This window comes from Octodon degus, unplaced genomic scaffold (genome assembly GCF_000260255.1).
Source record: "Octodon degus isolate 3935 unplaced genomic scaffold, OctDeg1.0 scaffold00321, whole genome shotgun sequence".
NCBI classification, from domain to species: Eukaryota; Metazoa; Chordata; class Mammalia; order Rodentia; family Octodontidae; genus Octodon; species Octodon degus.
In genome coordinates, this window is record NW_004524897.1 from 748,875 (window position 1) to 767,803 (window position 18,929).

At 41.4% G+C, this 18,929-nt stretch overlaps 1 protein-coding gene across 2 annotated transcripts; it reads right to left on the bottom strand.

The window, feature by feature from the left end:
* Positions 1 to 771: 771 nt before the first annotated feature.
* Cldn2 (claudin 2) lies at positions 772 to 11,200 on the bottom strand. Of its 2 annotated transcripts, none has more exons than XM_023708004.1 (2): positions 11,151 to 11,200; positions 772 to 3,552 (listed from the first exon to the last, which is right to left on the bottom strand). In XM_023708004.1, exon 2 carries the CDS (start codon positions 3,373 to 3,375, stop codon positions 2,683 to 2,685), a length of 693 nt encoding a protein of 230 aa, XP_023563772.1. In that variant the 5' UTR covers positions 3,376 to 3,552; positions 11,151 to 11,200; the 3' UTR covers positions 772 to 2,682. The 2 variants fall into 2 exon arrangements, with proteins under 2 accessions (XP_023563772.1, XP_023563774.1); XM_023708006.1 differs by lacking the exon at positions 11,151 to 11,200 and adding an exon at positions 3,703 to 3,748.
* Between the last annotated feature and the right edge of the window lie 7,729 nt (positions 11,201 to 18,929).

Sequence of the window (18,929 nt, forward strand, 5' to 3'; positions counted from 1 at the left end):
TACTATTAGCATTGTTTTAGTTAGCAACCTTATGAAATAGGCTTTGTTAATTCCCAGGGAAGTCAAATCATTGGTCTTCCACACTCCTATACTTCCAGAATCAGGGAAATTGGAACTAAGGTACTATGTTGTAGTCAAATGTAAACCTGGCATCTCCATGAAGAGACAGCTAGCTTGGCCCAGGATGGCCACCAGCTAGCATGATAAGAGGGGACAGTTCCAGTGGTACATCCAATGAATTCCTGTTTTCTCTGATCACTGAATGCCACTTTTGTTACCTTGCTGGCTGCAAATTATCTCTTTCAGGCTGCTTTGGAATATCTGGCAGGCTCTTCCTATTGGCTATGAATATTACTGGATCAGTAGGGCTCTGTTAGGAGTCAGGAGACTGTCACTAACAGCAGCTGTGTGGCTCTGGGAAAAATTGCTTTATTTTTGTGAGCTTCAGTTTTCCCATCTGCTAAGTGGACATGGTCAGATCTATCTCATCTTCCTCATAATGTTGGTTCAGCAAATGAAATGAATAAGAGCATAACCATTTAATAAATATCTTCAATGAAACAATTATTCTGAAACGGGAAGAGCCCTGGGTAAGATGAAGGCGTTAGTCTCCTGGGTGAAGGGTTTTGTTAGGTTTCCATGAAAGTTGGGTTTTTCTTTTCACCCTGTGAGAAGAATGTCTGGTTTCCATTCTCTCTCCCCTTAGACCAATTCCTTCTAGCTACATGCCCTATCTGGGCCCCTCTTAATCAAAGAAACATTTACTCAATCAACAAGTGTTTATTGATCACCTATCGTGTGCTCAGCACTGTCATAGATACTCTGGGGTATACAGAGAGGTGTAACATGGTCCCTGCCCCCCAATGTTCACAATGTGCTTTTGAGGTCAGACACACACACGCTTGAGCGTGCGCATGCACACACATACACACGCACACACACAGAATTATCAACAAAAATTGTTCACAATAAGCATAAAGGAGCAATTTTTACATTGAGGCTTGGAGGAAGACGGGGCAAGAGTGGGACAGAGTGGTCAGAGGAGGCTCAGTGAAGGGTCAGTACTGGGAAAGTTCTCCAAGAGTGGGGAGGACATGGATATAGGGGAAGGTTTCTAGCTGGGAGAATAGCTCACATGTAGCCAAGATGGTGGAAACATGAAAGGCATGCTGGAGACCATAACTGAGCCCATTCTGCTGGCACTAAGGTTTGGGGAGCTGTACTGGATTTCTTCAGAACCTGGTCATGTTAGTCTGATGAGGACAAATGTTTATAACCTGCACTCTCATTCCAGGGAAATGGAGCCTTTACAGACCTTAGAGGTAGAACTGTCTGCCTGGGAACCATTTTCTACTGTCCTCAGCTGCAATCCCAAGCAGCAACTCAGTTACCACTGCACCACAGACACAGCACCATGGGTATGGATGGTGCCCATTGCAGCCCTTGGGTAACCTGCAGAATGTCTTCTAATGGATGGTAAGAGAAACACAAAAGGTGATGAGGGCCCCACAATGTGTTGCTTTTTAAGCTGATTTTCCATTAGGCTTGAAGACTCTCTGGTGGGCTGCCTCTTTAGCACAGTAGAAACACCCTCTAGAGCCATCACATTATCTGCCCAGCTTCTAGACACCAAAGCTCTTACTCTCTCTTGGCCAAAGTCAAGCAGTAATACCTTCTTCAGTCCCCCACAGCTCCTATGTTGTCATCCCAAGCCAAGGACCAGTTCTAGAAAAACTGGTTTATTGTTCCTAAGGAAACCATTGTCTGGGGCCCTTAGCCTGTGGTTTAGACAGGAAGCCAGGTCAGGCAACCCAGACGCAGGCAGAGACTCTTTGAAAGTTGAAACTGCAGCTTCTGAGGCAGTTCCTCAGTGAAGGTAGTCTGCTGCTGCCTTGAACTTTCCACATCTTCTTTCTTTGTGCTTTCCTCTAGTTGTGGGTTTTATTCCTGATTGATAAGTGTAAGGAAATCCTGGAAAGTGCCTTCAGAACAGGTTTTGGTCTTTTGTGGTCCCAGGCTTCCTTTCTTTCCATCCATGCTGTACCCAGACTCTGTTCTCTGAGTACTATGAGATATCTTTCTTTTGGTTCATGTACCAACCAGTCTCGATAATTTGGAGTCATAGCAAGAGTAAGATAGAGACTCTCAGGCCTATTGCTGACCAATCAGCCTCTTTGGAGGGAAGTTTGAGAAGAAGGTTAGGGACATATCATATAAACCACCACTCTTTCTCCATACCCCCCAGAAATGAGCTATGAGCCAACCTGAGCCAGAGGGGCAGTCTTTGTCCCAGAGTCAGTCAGTCTATAGGATGTGATTAGTGGGTTTTGGAAAGTATTTCTAGGCAAACCAAAGGACAGGAGGGAGCCTCTGTAGCCTGCCTAAGGTAGAGGGATGGATTGGTTGGAATTTAAGGTTGAAAACTCAAGGAATGGGGATATGGAGGCAAGCAGAGAGAAACAGAAAAGGTGGTTTGGCAAGTGTCCTTGAAAGTTCAACCTGCATGCTGTCACACCATCTCCTGCTTCTGTCTTCATTTGATCCAATGGCCAAAGCCAGTCTCTCCTCATCAGGACCTTCTGACATAATCCAATGGCAATGACCCTCACCCTTGGCCTGGAGGTGCTATCGACTGGTTCTCACAGACCCAGCCCCCCACCCCCAGCTCTGGCCCCTGGTTCTTCACACATACCCTGTCAAGCTGTAGGAGTTGAACTCACTCTTGGCTTTGGATGGTTGACCAGGCCTTGGAGAGCTCCTAGTGGCAAGAGGCTGAGCCTGGTAACCATCATAATAGTTGGCACGACTTCCTTGAGATGAGCAGGAAAAGCAGAGGATAATTCCAGCTATCAGAGAAAACAGAGATGAAATAATGCCCAAATAAATAGCGTCTCCAATCTCATATTTCATGCTGTCAGGCACCAGTGGTGAGTAAAAGTCACGCAAGATTCCATGAAGATTCCAGGCAACAGGGATGAAGCCCAGGAGGCCTCCAAGAATGAAGAAGACTCCACCCACTACTGCCACTCTGTCTTTGGCTTGGGATTCCTGGCAGAAGACTGTGCATCTCATGCCCACCACAGCAATAAGGCAGGCCAGTGAAGAGATTGCACTGGAAGTCACCATTAGGGCTTGGGCAGCCTGGATGTCAGCAGGCAGGCCTAGAAGGGTACTGTAGATGTCACACTGCGTGATACCTGTGCTGTGTGTTGCACATTCCATCCAGAGACCCTTGGAGAAGCCGACTGCTGTCACAATGCTGGCACCAACATAAGAACTTGTTCTCCAGGTGGGGAGCAGCATGGCAATCACTGTGCCCAACAGTCCCAGAAGGCCAAGGATGTAGCCCACAAGTTGGAGGCCCAGAGAAACCATGGCAGACCTCTCAGCAGATGTATCTTCAGAGCTTGTGCTTTCTTCTCACTGTGGATCTTGCTCCTTGGATCCCAGACTCTAATGCCTCATTTCAGAGTGTCTGCCAGGCTGATTCCTCTCCTCCGTACAAGTCTCTGTGGGTGGCCACAAGCAGGCTCAAGAAGGCATCCAGAAAACCTAAAAAAAATCCATAAACCAGATTAAATATTGACCAGAAGCTTATGAGAAACTAGAAAATGCTGAATGCCTTTTGACCTTTGTTATCTTTAAAAATAACACATGAGAAAGGAAAAAAAAACTTTGAAAGTGGAGCCAGAATGTCATCACCTTCTGCGTAGGCACATGCCTTAGGTTGGCAGTCAGACAAAAAGTAGAAGCCAGACAGGTGGCTGGTTTCTGAGAAGGCAGTGATGGCAGTGGCAGTTGTACTTGTGTCAACTCTGCTAGTCTCCAAGGTCTGCTGTTTAATGCACTGCTAAGCAACAGTGTCATAGGGCCCCTCAACTGCACACTGAGGCCAAACTCCAGGGGACTGAATCAGGAGGAACAGGTCCTAGACTATAACCTTGGACTTCAACTTGTTAGGGGCCATTTTAATCTCAAAGGGCTCAGAGCGTAGTGGCTTAGCTGTGGATTGTCTTTCCTGTATCAAAAATCCACTCCAGGGAAGATTGGGGCAGGAAAAATTCTTTCTGCCTACACTCTGAGACCTCAGGCACTCCCAGGCTGCCCAAATCCCTCTGTGAAGGACCCCTGAATGTATACACACTGAATATTTTCTATATGATCTTCTAATCAATGCCCCCTTTATCAACTTCTCAGATAATGTGGGCAGACTTGAGAGAAAGGTTATTCCAAATTGCAGGGGATCCCCAAAGCTTCCTGAGCCCTCTATTCAGAGCAGTGGAGTGGACAGGGGAAAAGAAAGCAGCTCTTGAAAAGAGGGCATTGTTACGAGCAGACATCTGAGCAATCCTTTGGAATCTCAGAGCTGTATAGGATTTTACAGTGTTCAGTGAGTCCTCACTCTTTTGAAGATTTAGGATGTTGAGTGTCATGTGCACATCCTCCTGTCCATCTTCTACACGACTCTCCAACTCATCAATTTTTCAACCCACTATAATCTGAATCTGGCTTCTCCATTTGTAGGCTACTCCAAAAATTTTCTTTCCCTACCTTTATTTTAAATTGGATTGTTCTTCAGAAATCCACTCTTTCCTCAGTCAATATTGTATCGCTGAGCAAACACATCCACCCCTATAAATCTGTTATGCATCTAGTGACACACCCAAGTCTCAATATTTATTATAGACCTTTCTGACCTTCAAGACTGGCAAAGGAATCCTCTAGTCAAAATTTCCACAAGGAAGCCAGGTATGGTGGTGCATGTCTACATTCAAGAGTCACAGGCAAGATTTCACATATCTACAGGGGAATACATCATGTGCCCCATTTCATTTTTTCCAAAGCAATTCTTCCCTGGGTTCCCTGTAATCACTGAATGATATCTCTACCTACCCCCTTACATCAGACCAAACTCCTGATTCTTGACAATTTTCTTGTGCTTATCACCTGTGTCCTACTGTTTCTTGCTTGGTTCCACTAGTTATATCTCTTTAATATACTTTAAATCCATTGTTACTTCCAAGTATAGGGCTGCATTATTGTCTCTCACCTGGAAGCAACCACTTAACTGGTCTTACCTCCAGTCTTGCATCTTCTGTTTCATCCTCCACACTGTTGCCAAATAGATCTTTTATTTTTATTTTTTTTTGGAACCGGGGATTGAACTTAGGCCCTTGTGCTTGCCAGGGAAGCACTTATTCCACTGAGCCATGTCCCTGGCAAAAGAGATCTTTTAAAAGTTCTGATCAAATCGCTGCTCTAAATAAGATATACTGGTCAAGCAATGGCTGTGACTTATCCTCATGGCTAACACGGACAAAGGATCTACAAAGTGCGGTACAGGGCTACAGGATAAATCCTGAGAGTACTTGACTGACTTTATCAGATACAAAAGTTACATTTCTTGTTATATAGATCTTGCTTTATCTTGGTCTTAACCATCCAGCAGAAAAGTATAAAAACGAGGTATATAAAGTCATATTAATACAATGAGCTGTAAAATTCTCAAGTGAATAACTTCTGAGGATAACCCACTAACATTATAGACTGCTAGACAGTGTTAGATTGTTTAGCTGAATTCAAACACCTATAGTATTTAGATGCCAATAGAATATCCACCTATGACAGGACAAAAAAAAAGGGATACAAAGGAAAGATCATTTTGTATTTATATATACAAAATAGTTAGGATAAATATACAGCTATGTTCACTTAATTCAATGAGAAGAAAGAGGTGTACTAATAGTGTTTGGACAGGATATCCTGTCTGCTTCTTGTACTATGAATAACCACTAAGAAGATAACAATGTACAATGTATTGATTATCGAAACTGTCCTATTAATCAGCTTTGAAACTGCCTCATTCGTATTTATTTCTCAATTTAAATAAATAAATAAATAAATAAATAAATAAATAAGTAAGTAAAATATTCTAGTAGTTCCCATTTGTTAAAGGATAAGGTCCAAACTTGTTTGTACTCCATGATTTCCCAAACTTCACCTCTTATCATTCCCTTTCTCATGCACTCCACTTTTTTTTTATGTATTTGGTACAGTCTCATTATGAAGCTCAGACTCATAGTGATGCTCCTGTTTTCAGTCTCCCCAGTGCTGGGATTATAGACATATACCACCACGCCTGGTCTCGGTGGCCCACTCAGCATGCCTGGGGGTGGGGCCACCACTGCATTTAGTGCCAGGGATTGAAGATTGGGGATCAGAACCCAGGTCCCTGCACTTGCCTAAGCAGGCACTTAGTTTGCTGAGCTATTTCACTGGACCTCTAGTTTTTTGTTGTTGTTATTTGTTTTGTTTTTTAATACCAGGGATTGAACTCAGGACCTTGCACTTGCAAGGCAGGCACTTATGCCACCGAGCTATGTCCTCAGCCCCATGCTCTCTACTTTTGCTGAACTACTATGATTCCCTCATCTCCACAGTCATGTAAGTTTTTTTCTTTTTCTTTTTTTGTTTGTTTTTGTTTGCAAACCTGAGGAAAGCCTGTTCTACCTGGAATGTCCTGTATTCTTCTGTTTAGCCCTTTCTCTTCCTTTAAGATCAGCTCCAGTGTCTCTTACTTTAGCCTGGGCCATGTTTTGCTGTTGTATGTTCTCATGGTGTCTGGTATTTCTTTATTTCTATTATCAGCACCATTATCATTATCATCATCATTACAATAGAAACACTGTATAGTGTTTCTTTTTTGATCATTGTAAGCACTCTACATGTGTGAGCTCATTTATTATCTCAATTTTGTGGTAGGTACCAATGATCTGTATTGTATAGTAGATGAGGAAACTGAGGTTGATATATCACTTTTTGCTACAATTTCCTTTTTGTTACAATACTCGTTGTCGGCTCATCTGTGAGCTACTTGAAGACAGGAACTATATCTTACTTATCTCTCTTTTATGTTAGGTACATAGGGCTTTACTCCAAGCAAGTGTGCAGAAGTATCTTTCTTTTCCAGATCCTTTTTTATTTTTAGGTAGTGTCCCACGATGTCACTACATTGCCCAGGTGGGCCTCCAACTTGAGATTTTCCTGCCTCAGCCTCCCAAATACAAAAATATCTTCTTAATGAATGAGTAAAAATTATAAAAAGGTTTTAGGGGTCCCACATAACTATAAAATAGTCTTTCTAAATGAATCAGTGATATTTCACTGTAAGAATCACCAAGGTGCTACCTAATGTTGGCAAGGGAGTTTGAGATGAAGGGAATAAGAGGAAGAAGTTCAATATGATGATGCCTGGGTTCATGAAAGCAATGCAAAGCAGTAACTAATAAACACTTGATGATCTCTGTCATTTATAGGTGTGATGCTAAATCCTTTACCAGCATTAATTTTCTTATTACTCAGTTCTGAATTTATCAAGATCATGACTGTGCATCTTGGTAAGACCTTGAGTACCACTAGGCAGTCCTTCTATTTCTCTCAGGATGCATCCTCTTGGTAACCACTTGAAGTATTTGCTATTCTTTTTTAAGTTAATATTTTTTTGCATCCAAGATCCTTAAAAAGTCATTTACTATTGCTGTCTCTAGTTCTTTACCCTTCCACTTCTCAGCCCTCTTCAATCTGGTATTTGCTAACAGCCCTCCACCAAGAACATTCTCATCAAGATAATCAATTATTGCTTATTCCAATATTCAATGATCCTATCCATGTCACCTTGTCCTGTCTCTCTCCTTTTTAGTATTTCTCCCTTGTTTTTTGTAGCACCACTCCTAGTTTTCCTCAGCCCTCAGAATGATTGTTTTTGTAAGTTCCTCTTCTTCGGCCCACTACTTAAATTTGACTATCTACCCAAGGGTTTCATTTAGACTACTTTGCTTATTCTTTAATCTCCATGGGTGATCTCATTCACTGTAACTCTGTGACAGTGAGTCAAATATCCCAACCTCTTCTACAGATGTCTCTCTCAAACTCACGGTTTGTGTAGTCAAATACAATTGACATGACCCCAAATGAATGTGTTAATGGCACCTCAAACTCAACAGCTGTAAAGCTGAAACCATCTGCTCTCTTCTCGCCTTATCCTGAAACTATTATTCATACAATGTTCTCCTTCTCATTTCCTTATTTCCATGAATCATTAGCCATTCAATAACCCAAGTCAGTCACCCTTGATTTCACCCTTTTCTTATCATCTAATCATTATGAAATCCTGTCAGGCCTCCCTTTTAAATAAATCACAAATCCACCCACTTCTCTCTCTATCTCCACTCCCTAAACCCTAGTTCTGACAATGCAACCACTATCTCTTGTGCACTGAGACATCACATAGGCATCTCAAATTGGTCTTTGTAGTTTTACTTCCACCCTATTACTCTAATTAATTACCCTTCCAGTAGGTAAGGATCTTTCTAATGTAGAGATCAGCTCACTACTGTCATCTCACCTTCTGCCATGTTTCAAAAACCTCAGAAGCCTTTAATTCCTTTCAGAGTTAGTTTCAATCTCTCTGTCTGAGAAAAGTAGAAAAGCTGTCCATTGTCTGACCCATGTTTTTCTTCCCGGCTTCATCTTGCACTATTAACATCCAATCTCATGCATTTTGCTTGTTTAACCCAGAGAGAGAGAGAGAGAGAGAGAGAGAGAGAGAGAGAGAGAGAGAAAGTCCAGCCATACCTGGGTATTTGTATTTCTCTGAATTTGTCCTTTTTTTTGTCTCCAAGCCCTTATGAATGTTGTTCTGCCATACACCATTTGTTTGGCTAGTTGCTAGTCATCCTTGAAACTGTTTTTGGGGATGTTCACATCTATAATCCCAGTACTCTGGGAAGCTTAGGCAGGAGAACTGCAAGTTTGAGCTTAGCCTGGGCAACTTAATTATTTACTGAGATGCTGTCTAAAACATAAAATATAAAAATAAATGATAGGGGGATGTAACTCATTTGGAAATATGTTCAATCCCCGGAAGAGAGACAGACAGAGACTGACGGAGACAAAGAGACAGAGAGAACTGTCCTTAGTCTCTCCCCCAGCACCCCCCCCCATTGGTTACTTTCCTTTTGTATCTTCTCTTTATGTCTGTGCTTCTGGAACAAGTTGTTGAGCTACCTTGATGTTTTTAGGGGAAATTCCTCCTCCTCCCAGAGCAGCAGCTTTTGATTCAGCCTTGTTGGGATGGCAGCAGACCAGCCAACCTTGAGTTTTGAGTGGGTATCGACAGTATCCTCTGGAGGAGAGCCTCTCCTCGCAGCCAGTTAGGACAGTATTTGGGGGAACAAAGAGGGCAGGATCAATAAAATGTCATTACTGGGGATTGATAACTCTAGAGTCTAGTTTGGCATAGCTGGGTAGGAGGAATAACAGGTTGTGAGAACTTATTCAGATAGAAAAAATTGCTCCCTGGAGACTAACTTTGGCCAGGTTTAGGAAAACAAACTAGGTAAAATAGCAAGTACATAGTGGTGTGGTGAGTGAGGCAGATTCTGCTTTTATTTGATGAGCAGTGGAAGCAAAGTTAGACAACGTTTAGATAATCAGTCCTGGCCTGAATGTCAAAAGACCTAGATTCTTGTTTTGGTTCTCTGCCTGCAAACAGTTGCAGAAGTCCTCTAACTTCACCAAGCCCTCATTTGCTCATCTCTAAGGTTGTAATTCTCCAATAAGGTAATGAGGACAGGATGTCATTTTATCAAATATAGAAGACTGAAGAAGAGCTGATAGAAGAATGTAGCTTTAAAAGAAAATTCCATTTGAGGGTTCCTCCTGGAAGCTAAGCATTGCCTGATCTGGAGGAACAGAACTTTAGGCCTTGTCAGATGAGTTTGTCTCCTGGGCATGATGCCAACATACTCCATGGCCAAAGGGCTGGGCAAGAAAGTTCCACTAGGATCCTTACCTAATCTTCCTTAGAGGAAAGATTGAAACAGCAGGAGAGGATTAGAAGGGTCAACAGTGACAGAAGCTCCTGACTTAACCCTTTCTTGCTGGGTATTTGCCCTGATACTTTCTCCATTTTTTTACTCCAAAGGTCGTACACAAGATGCTCCTCCTTTTATAGAACTCTCAAAAAAAGAAAAAAAAAACCAAACCAAATCAAAACAAAACAAACAAACAAACAAACAAAAACTGAGGAGCATGGTAAGATTGGTTTCCCAGACTCAAAGTAGGACCTATTGCGATCTTCTGGAGCTGATGGAATCCAGCACAGCTCTCTTCTGTCAACTTCATTTCTCCACACTTTGACCTCACAGCTGCTCAGAGGAAGCTAAGACACTTGCTGCTCCCTCTGTACCTTACCCCTAGGTATAATGACTCAAGCAAATGCACACACCATTCCCTTGAGACCCTACTTACTGGAAAGTTTGTCCTCACAACAGTTCACATTTCCTTGTGCACCAGCTGAAGGGTAATAGTTCTACGAATTACAAGTGCCTTGAAAGATTTTTTAATTGTTTTTTTTAAGAAAAAGGTTTATTTTTGTCCTGACATTTACGTAAAGCATGCTCATTTTTTTTTCCTGTGGTACTGGGTCAGCTTAGAATACTGAAAAACACAGAAAGGCAGAATTTAGAAAATAAAAATCACTTACAATCTCTGCAGCTAGAAGTACTATGAACATTTTGGCTCCAATTCCATTTTCAAGGAGGACACTTAAGAGAATAATGCCTTAGTCTACACAAGGAATTTCTACTGGCAGACTCACTGACAAGTCTACAGTCTTGAAGAGTTACTTAAGGGCTTGAAGGGAAAACCTCATAATTTCAGTTAGGAATCCCCTTTTAGCTGCTACTCTGAGCCTTCCCAGAGCCTCAGTCTTAAAATCCTGAAGAGGGCTTTGAAGCATCCAGACCTTCTCAGATCCCATATTTTGGTAGATGAGGAAAATAGATTTTTTTCTTCATACATTTACTGCAGCATTTCTATCCCAAAAGTTCCAGCCAGAAATGATCTGATTTAAAGAATGTTTCTTCTGGACCTGAAGTTTCAAAAAGTAGAAACTTTATGGCACCTTTGAGGAAACAAATACTAACAACCCAAGTGCCATAGGAACTTTCTATCCTATTCCCTTAATTCAGAAACACAAGGTGGTTCAACCTGATTCCATGGGCTACTCAACAACAGCTAGGGAGAAAAAAAGCACCCACCTATGTGAATTTGAAAGGCAGCAACTAAATCGAGACTAAGATACTTACAGAGCTGTTCTTTTGCAGAGCCTTGGACTAGGAGATGCCTCTGGAGAGAGAGGAAGGGGTTCTGAGAAAGGGGAGTGAGGTCCAAAGTGATAAAGGATTTCTAATGGTTAACCACAGCTTTGCAAAATCCGAACCTTATTACAGATGAGAATTAAACCCCTGGAGACTGGAAACAATTGAGGTACTTAAAAAAAAAAACAAGGTTTGGTGGGTTTTGTGTTTTTCCTGTCAAAAACTCCTGCTGGGCTTTTGTGCAATGACCTCAGAGCACCCAGGAGAAACTGGAGGTTGGGGTGGATTTGGCTCAAGTTGGAATTCAAAACATTCCAGCTTTGGGAGGGAGGTAAAAGAAGGAGACTCTATTAGGAGTCCCTGGATAGCAGCCCAAAAGCACAATGGGAAGAAAGCCTTATAAACAGCCTTGGTGAACTAGTGCCCAAGCAGCCCTTCACTAGCTATAGCTCCACAAATTTTTCACCCCAATTGGCTCTTCAGCAAGCTTCAAGCCCTAATACACCCTTCAGGTTGACCATGATAGCCAAGGACAAACATGAGTACTGTGCATTTAGATTCTGAATTTATAAGAGCAGTTCTGTCAAGGCAGAACTGAGGTCACAGTACCATATGTAGAAGTAGCATACTCTGTGTCATTTAAGCTCCTCAAAATTTCTGTGCAAGGGCTAGCCAAATAGGTCAGCAGATTAAAGTGCCTGCAAGCAGGCACTGGGGCCTGGGGTTCAATCCCCTGGCCTGCACTGCCGGTAAACCCTGGGGGCGCGCTGAGACTGCAATTGAGACTGGGCGTGGTTGCACGTGCCTGTAATCCCAGCTTTTAGGAGGCTGTAAACAGGCAGATAACTATGAGTCTGAGCTAGCAGTGAGACTCTGAACACCCTGTAGAACCTTCCCTAAAAATAAAATTAAAAAAAATTCTGTGCAGTTCAGTGATTGAATTTCCTTTCCAAGTGGAAGGAAAAGCTTTTCTTTTTTTCTTTTCTTTCCTTTTCTTTGGCAAGAATATGAGATGCTACCAAAAAGAATTTGGCAATTAAAATGTAAAGACAAAAGTAGAGGTCCTTGTAATGCCACAAGCCAGAGATAATCACTGCCAACATTTTTTTTTTTTTTGGTAGAACTGGGATTGAACTCAGGCCCTTGCGTTTGCCAGGGAAGCGCTTATTCCACTGAGCCATCTCGCCTGCCCCAACTGCCAACATTTTGAGGTACCTTTTTTAAAAAATGTATTTAGTTAGTACAGGGTCTCACTACACAGATTGGACTCATAACGATCCTCCTGTTTTCAGCTTCCCAAGTCCTGGGACTACAGGCGTGTGCTACCACACCATCTCAATTGCCCTCTCAGCACACCTAGGGGGCGGGTCCTGCACTGCACACCAGGGATCAAACCCTGGTCCCTGTGTCTGCTGAAGCAGGTACTTTAATCCGCTGAGTTATTGGCTATCCCTCTTTGAGGTACTGTAGAACACATTAATAGAAACATTTGTTACAAAGTTGTTACAAAATCACACTATGCCTACAATTCTGTGAATTTCAGCCTTGTCCTCAGGGTGTGCTGAGATGGCAATTGAGACTGTGCATGCTGGTGCGCGCCTGTAATCCTAGCTCTTGGTTCTCTCACCTTTTTTTTTTTTTTTTTCAGAACCAGGGATTGAACTTAGAGGCTTGTGCTTCCCAGGCAAGTGCTTATTCTACTGAGCCATCTCCTTGGCCCAATCCCAGCTCTTGGGAGTCTGTAAACAGGTGGATCACTATGAGTCTGATCTAGTAGTGAAACCCTGAACACCCTGTAGACCCTTCCCTAAAATAAAAAAAAAAGAAGAAAGAAAGAAAGAAAGAAAGAAAGAAAGAAAGAAAGAAAAAAGAAAGAGGGTCCAGGCAGATGGTTCAGTGCCAAGTTCCACCAAAATAACAATAATAATAATAATAATAATAATAATAATGATAATAAAATAAAGAAAAAAGAAAGAAATATGTAATAGACCTATTCCCTTGTTAATAGAAAACAGAGTTACATCATTCTCTTATGGCTATATTACATTTTATAGTATAAAATATGATTTCTTTCACCATTAACAGATATTTTGTTACCTTCATATTTTCACTATTAAAATCTTGCACTTTTTCTCTTAATATTGAAAATTCCTAGGCAAAGAATTATGCATGCTTTAAAAGCTAATATGGCATAGTACAAAAGTAGAGCAGTTATTACTAATCCCAAGTGAGAAAATGTAGGCTCAATGAAATGAATGAATGAATTACCCAACATCACAAGTTGAGTTATAAAAGGTATGCATTTGATCTAAAAATCTATTTCAGTAAATTTTCCAGTGTTTGGCACTGACTCTTTCCCAAGGAACCCCTTGTAAAAGTGATGAGACTAGCAGGCCACTATTCATTGAACACTTTGTCATTGCCAGGCACTGTACAGAAAGTTTTCATATACATTGCTGATAAGGAGAAACATAACTCCCAACCTGTTTAATGTCCAGTGTGCCAAGTTCATGGCCCCATAACATCAAGGAATGAAGTTTTGGACCAAAAGAAGAAGGAGAGTTTTATTGGAAATTAAAACAGAAGAATAGCTCCTTGATTTCCAGGAGGGGCTGCTGAATGGAGTGGCCTCCAAGACCCTTTTTCAGGCATAATTTTCACAGCAAAGTCATTGTGTGGGTACAGTGTATGCCAGTCTACAGTCAGCCTATAGAATTATAAGTACGGCTGCTTAGGTAATATTGATCCTTAAGGGAAATGAGTCATATAACAAAGGTACACATGGAGAGAACAAAGGCATTTTTGTGAAGGGATGCGTCCAGTTGCTCTATCACACACCTGGGAAACTGATGCCTACCTGGACTTACTGGACAAGGTGGTGCTAATTACAATAAAATTGAAGTTATTCTTTATCTCTCAGGGAGGTACATAGGCCGAGCCATTGTATCCTTATCTTGATGCCTGGTCTTCTTCAGATGTGTCTCCAACAACAAATCTAATGTCTTTTTTGTGTGTGCTGTCTTTCTTAAGAATCCAGTCCTTCTCTTACTGTATGTTAGTTTCTATCTAATTTATTTGCCTATAATATTCTCCCCTCTGAAGAGCTAACTGTGATTAAGAGAGAATGAGTAAAGTTTTAAGCTAGCTGCTTTGAACTGAAAAGTGTTCAGGTAAGGGACATTCAGTCAAGGACCTTCTTCACAGGACTAATCTAAGAGACCTGAGATAGAAGTCACGTTGGAGTTTAACAACTATTAACTCCCTTCAGAAGGTTTATCTAGTAGATCCTCTTGGTTTCATTTGCAAGAACAGTTGGAAATTGCAGGTGAGAATAGACAAATTTTACCAAGAGGTTAGAGAATGCATGACTAAAGGATGAGCACTAGGATGGAAAGACAGATTGGGAGCCACATCCAGACATACTTCTAAAGGATTTGAATATGGGTTGTAAATAGCTGGCTCCTAGACATGTCTACTGATAGAGGTTATTTATAAGTCTGATATTTCTTTGGCATAAGTGTCTCCAATTTTAGCTGCAAAAAGATGTTTTGAAGGATAACTTTAAGGAATTTAAGATTCTTGTTGAGTTTTTATAGGTTCCATTTTAGCTTTTAACCTCATTGAACCATACTAGTGCTACAGGTGTTGTTGGAAACTGCCAGCAGGGATCAGTGATTGGAGCCCGCTTTTCATATCTAGCTTTTATTACTATGGTATGTTTTATTCACATTTAGGTTATACATTTTTGCTGGGTGTTTAAGACCAGGTCAAAATAAGACCTGTGTTAATTAAAACCAACCTCTTGCTATATATCCAGATCAGTTGAGTCTCCTCAGGCATGACTTTGGAACCATGTACAGTGTCTCTCAGCTCATCTGTCAGCTTCAGCCACCAGAATGTGTCAAAGTTATTCTTGACTATGTGGCTTCCTATGGAAGCAAGGGTGATATCTCTGTCTCTGCTGACCCTTGTTTTTAGTATTCTGCACTTTGATTGATTTCTGTTCCTTGACGTTCAATATTCTCCCTTCTCAGGTAGTTGGGTGACTCACCAAATTAGTAAGATGCTCTAGAAAAGGTCCCTTCATGAGGCCCAGTGAGTGTGTGGGAGAGCTTCCTCCTACCTGAGAAGGGAGGACCTGCTGGTCCAAGGCCAAGCGCAGCATGGGTGAGACCCTCTTCCATACCATTGTGACACCCCACACACCACTCCACAGCAACCCCTGACCCCACCCGCCCAATGAGACTTTCTGCCACCTTCTGGGCACCCCCAGATTCAGCCCTAGCCCAGGCCCAGTGAGTGTGTGGGAGAACTTCCAGCTAACCTGCACCAGTGGGACCTGCTGCTCCAAGCCCAGGTGCAGCATGGGTGAGACCCTCTTCCTTCCCCTTGGGACCCCAACACACTCCGCAGCACCCCATCCCACCCTGCCCGCCCACTGAAAATTTCTGCCATGTCTGGGGCCCCCCAGATCCAGTCCTAGCCCAGGCCTGGTGAGTGTGTGGGAGAGCTTCCTCTACCCCCTATGCCACCTTTTCCCTTCCTGACTCAGCTCAAGCCTGGCATACAGGTCTGGGGTGAAACCCTGCAACTACAATCCCTGCACAGAGAGTAGGGGACAGAACCACCCAGCTAGTGCAGGAGCAGAAAATCTTGCCAGATGGACACAGCAGGTTTGCTCCCAAGGGTGGTAGCAGGAAGGAGCTGAGCACAACAGCCAGACCCAAGCCAGGCACAGCTGAATAAATACAAACTTTGTAGATCTGCACCTGAACTTCAGTAGGTGCTAAGGTTATAACTGCACCAAAGCTCTACAACAAAGGTCAGAAGACAGTGTACACAAAATGACAGCGAGAAGGAGCAAAATGCAATCAGAAGCCCAGTCCACCCATAACAAGTGCAAAGGACACTAAGACAGAACAAATTGACAATCACACAGCTGAAATCAATGAATCAAAGGCTTCAGAAGTAAAGAAAGAACTGCAGAAAGGTATAGAGGAACTCAGATTGAAAATGAAAAAAGAAATCACTGAATGAATAACATCTGCAGTAAAGAATCAAATGCAGAAACATATGGAGGAAACCCAATGCCACCCAGAACAAGTACAGAGGACACTAGCTCAGCTCAAATGTACGAATTGATGGTGTCGATAGTAAATAAGCAACAGCAGGAAGTTATAGAGGAACTCATAGCATCTGAAGTAAAGAATCAACTACAGAAACATAGGGAGGAAACCCAATCTGAAAAAAAAAACTGCAGTAAAAGAATTAATAACTGCTTCTGAAGAAGACATTGATAAAAAATACAGGAGATTAGAAAATGATGGATTGCTTGAATGAACAATACAGGAAATAAATTGATCGCATGAAGCAGAGTCAAAGAGATATAGAGGAAATTAAAATCTCAAACACAAGCTTGCAAAAACATTTAAGTGAAAGTGAAGACAGATTTCAGGTCTTGAAGATGCTGGTGCAGCTAGTGAAAAGGTAAGAAAGGATCTTTAAAAAACAACGAGGATACAGGAAAGAATAATCCATCACCTGCAAAATGATGCAAATATGAACAATGTGAGACTAATAGGCATCAATGAGAAAGAAGGAGTCAATACAAATGACATTAAAAAATAGGGTCAGAAGTAATAGCAGAAAACTTCCCAAATATGAGGAAACAATCTGACATTCAGGTAACTGAAGCATACAGAATGCCAAGTAACCTCAACCTAATGAAAAACACACCAAGACATATAATAGTCAAGATCCCAGAAATTCAGCACAAGAATTATATACTGAAGGCCGCTAGAGAAAAGAAGCAGATCACATTCAAGGAAAACCCATCAGAATTATGACTGACTTCTCTTCACAAACCATGAAGGCAAGAAGAGCATGGAGCAGAGAACTTCAAGTCCTCTATGAAAAAAAATTCCAGTCCAGACTTCTATACCCTGCAAAACTCTCTTTCAAGTTTGATGGAGAAGTGAAATATTTCCATGAAAAAGAACAACTAAAGAATTTCATGATCACAAAACCAACACTAAACAGGTTAAGGAAATATGTTCTAGAGAGGGACCAGACTGATGAGAACTCCACGAATGAGATCAGAAGTAACCAACTAAATAGGACAAGCAATGAAACACAGGAGAAAAAGGAGTCAATGACAACAGGTAAATAACACGTCAATCATAAGTCAATACATCTCAATTCTAAATATGAATGGAAATGGACTCAATACACCAATTAAGAGAAATAGACTGGCACAGTGGATTAGGAAACAAAATCCCACAATATGCTGTATACAAGACACACATTTAACTCATAAAGACATTCATAGGCTGAAAGTCAAAGGATGGAACACAGTATTACACGCCTCAGCACGTCAGAAAAAAGCAGGGGTAGCAATCCTATTCTCAGACAGTCTCAACTTCAAACCAAGAATGATCAAGCGAAATAAAGAAGGCCACTATATACTGGTTAATGGAAAAATTCAAGAGGAAGAGGCAACACTCATAAATATGTATGCACCAAACATAGGAGCACACACCTATGCAAAGCACATCTTAATGGACATGAAAAATCTAATATCTAATACTACAATCTTAACAGGAGACCTTAACACCCCTTATAGCAAAAAGATAGGTCAACCAGACAAAAAATTGGTAAAGAAATAACAGAACTGAACCACAGCTTGAAACAAATGGACTTGGCCTACATATACAGAGTGTTCCACCCAAACACAGCTGAATACACATTTTTTTCCAGCTGCACATGGGTCATTTTCTAAAGTAGACCACATACTGGTCCATAGGTCATGCTTAAGTCTATGCAAGAAAACAGAAATTATCCCATGTATATCATCTGACGACACTAGGCCTCAAAATTTAAAGACCCAATCCAGAAATGGGCATCCAAGATGAACACACACTTCTCAGAGGATGAAATTAAAGAAGTGAATAAATATATGAAAAAATGCTCCACATCACTAGCCATCTGTGGCATGCAAACTAAAACAACATTGAGATATCATCTCACCCCAGAAAGAATGGCTGTCATAAAGAAATCACCCAACAATAAATGTTGGAGAGGCAGTGGGGAAAAAGGAACCCTTCTCCACTGCTGGTGGGAATGTAGACTGGTGCAACCATTGTGGAAATCAGTGTGGAGACTCCTTAGAAAATTTGGACTGGAAACCCCATTTAAACCAGCTATTCCTCTACTGTTAGTTTTCCCAGAGTATCTGAAAACATCATATCATAGTGATATATGTATGCCTATGTTTAGAGCAGCACAATTTATAATAGCCAAATCTTGGAAACAGCCAAGATGCTGATCATCTGAGGAATGCTTGAAAAAGATGTGGTATTTTTATACAATGGAGTATTACTCAGCTATAAAGAATAAACTCGAAGCCTTTATATTGAAGTGCATGCCACTTGAATATATACTTGTAATGAAATAAACCAGACACACATGTGTAAACATTGTATAATTTCCCTAGTATAAGAACTCAAAAGAAGAAATACAAATAGAAAGGTATAATACAATTAAATATAATACAATTAAAAGGAAAGCAGGAACTCAAGGACTAACTAATTAAGAGAGGGAAAGGAAAAGAGCTAGGAAACCTGACAGTGACAAGCCATACAGTTTTTTGTAGAAGATGGGCAAGGCAATGATCCTAAGAATCTCCAGAAGATTTTTGAATCTAGCAGTTAATTGGAAAGATTCTCACCCTGACTAACTATATATACTGACCTGTGAACTAAGCAACTG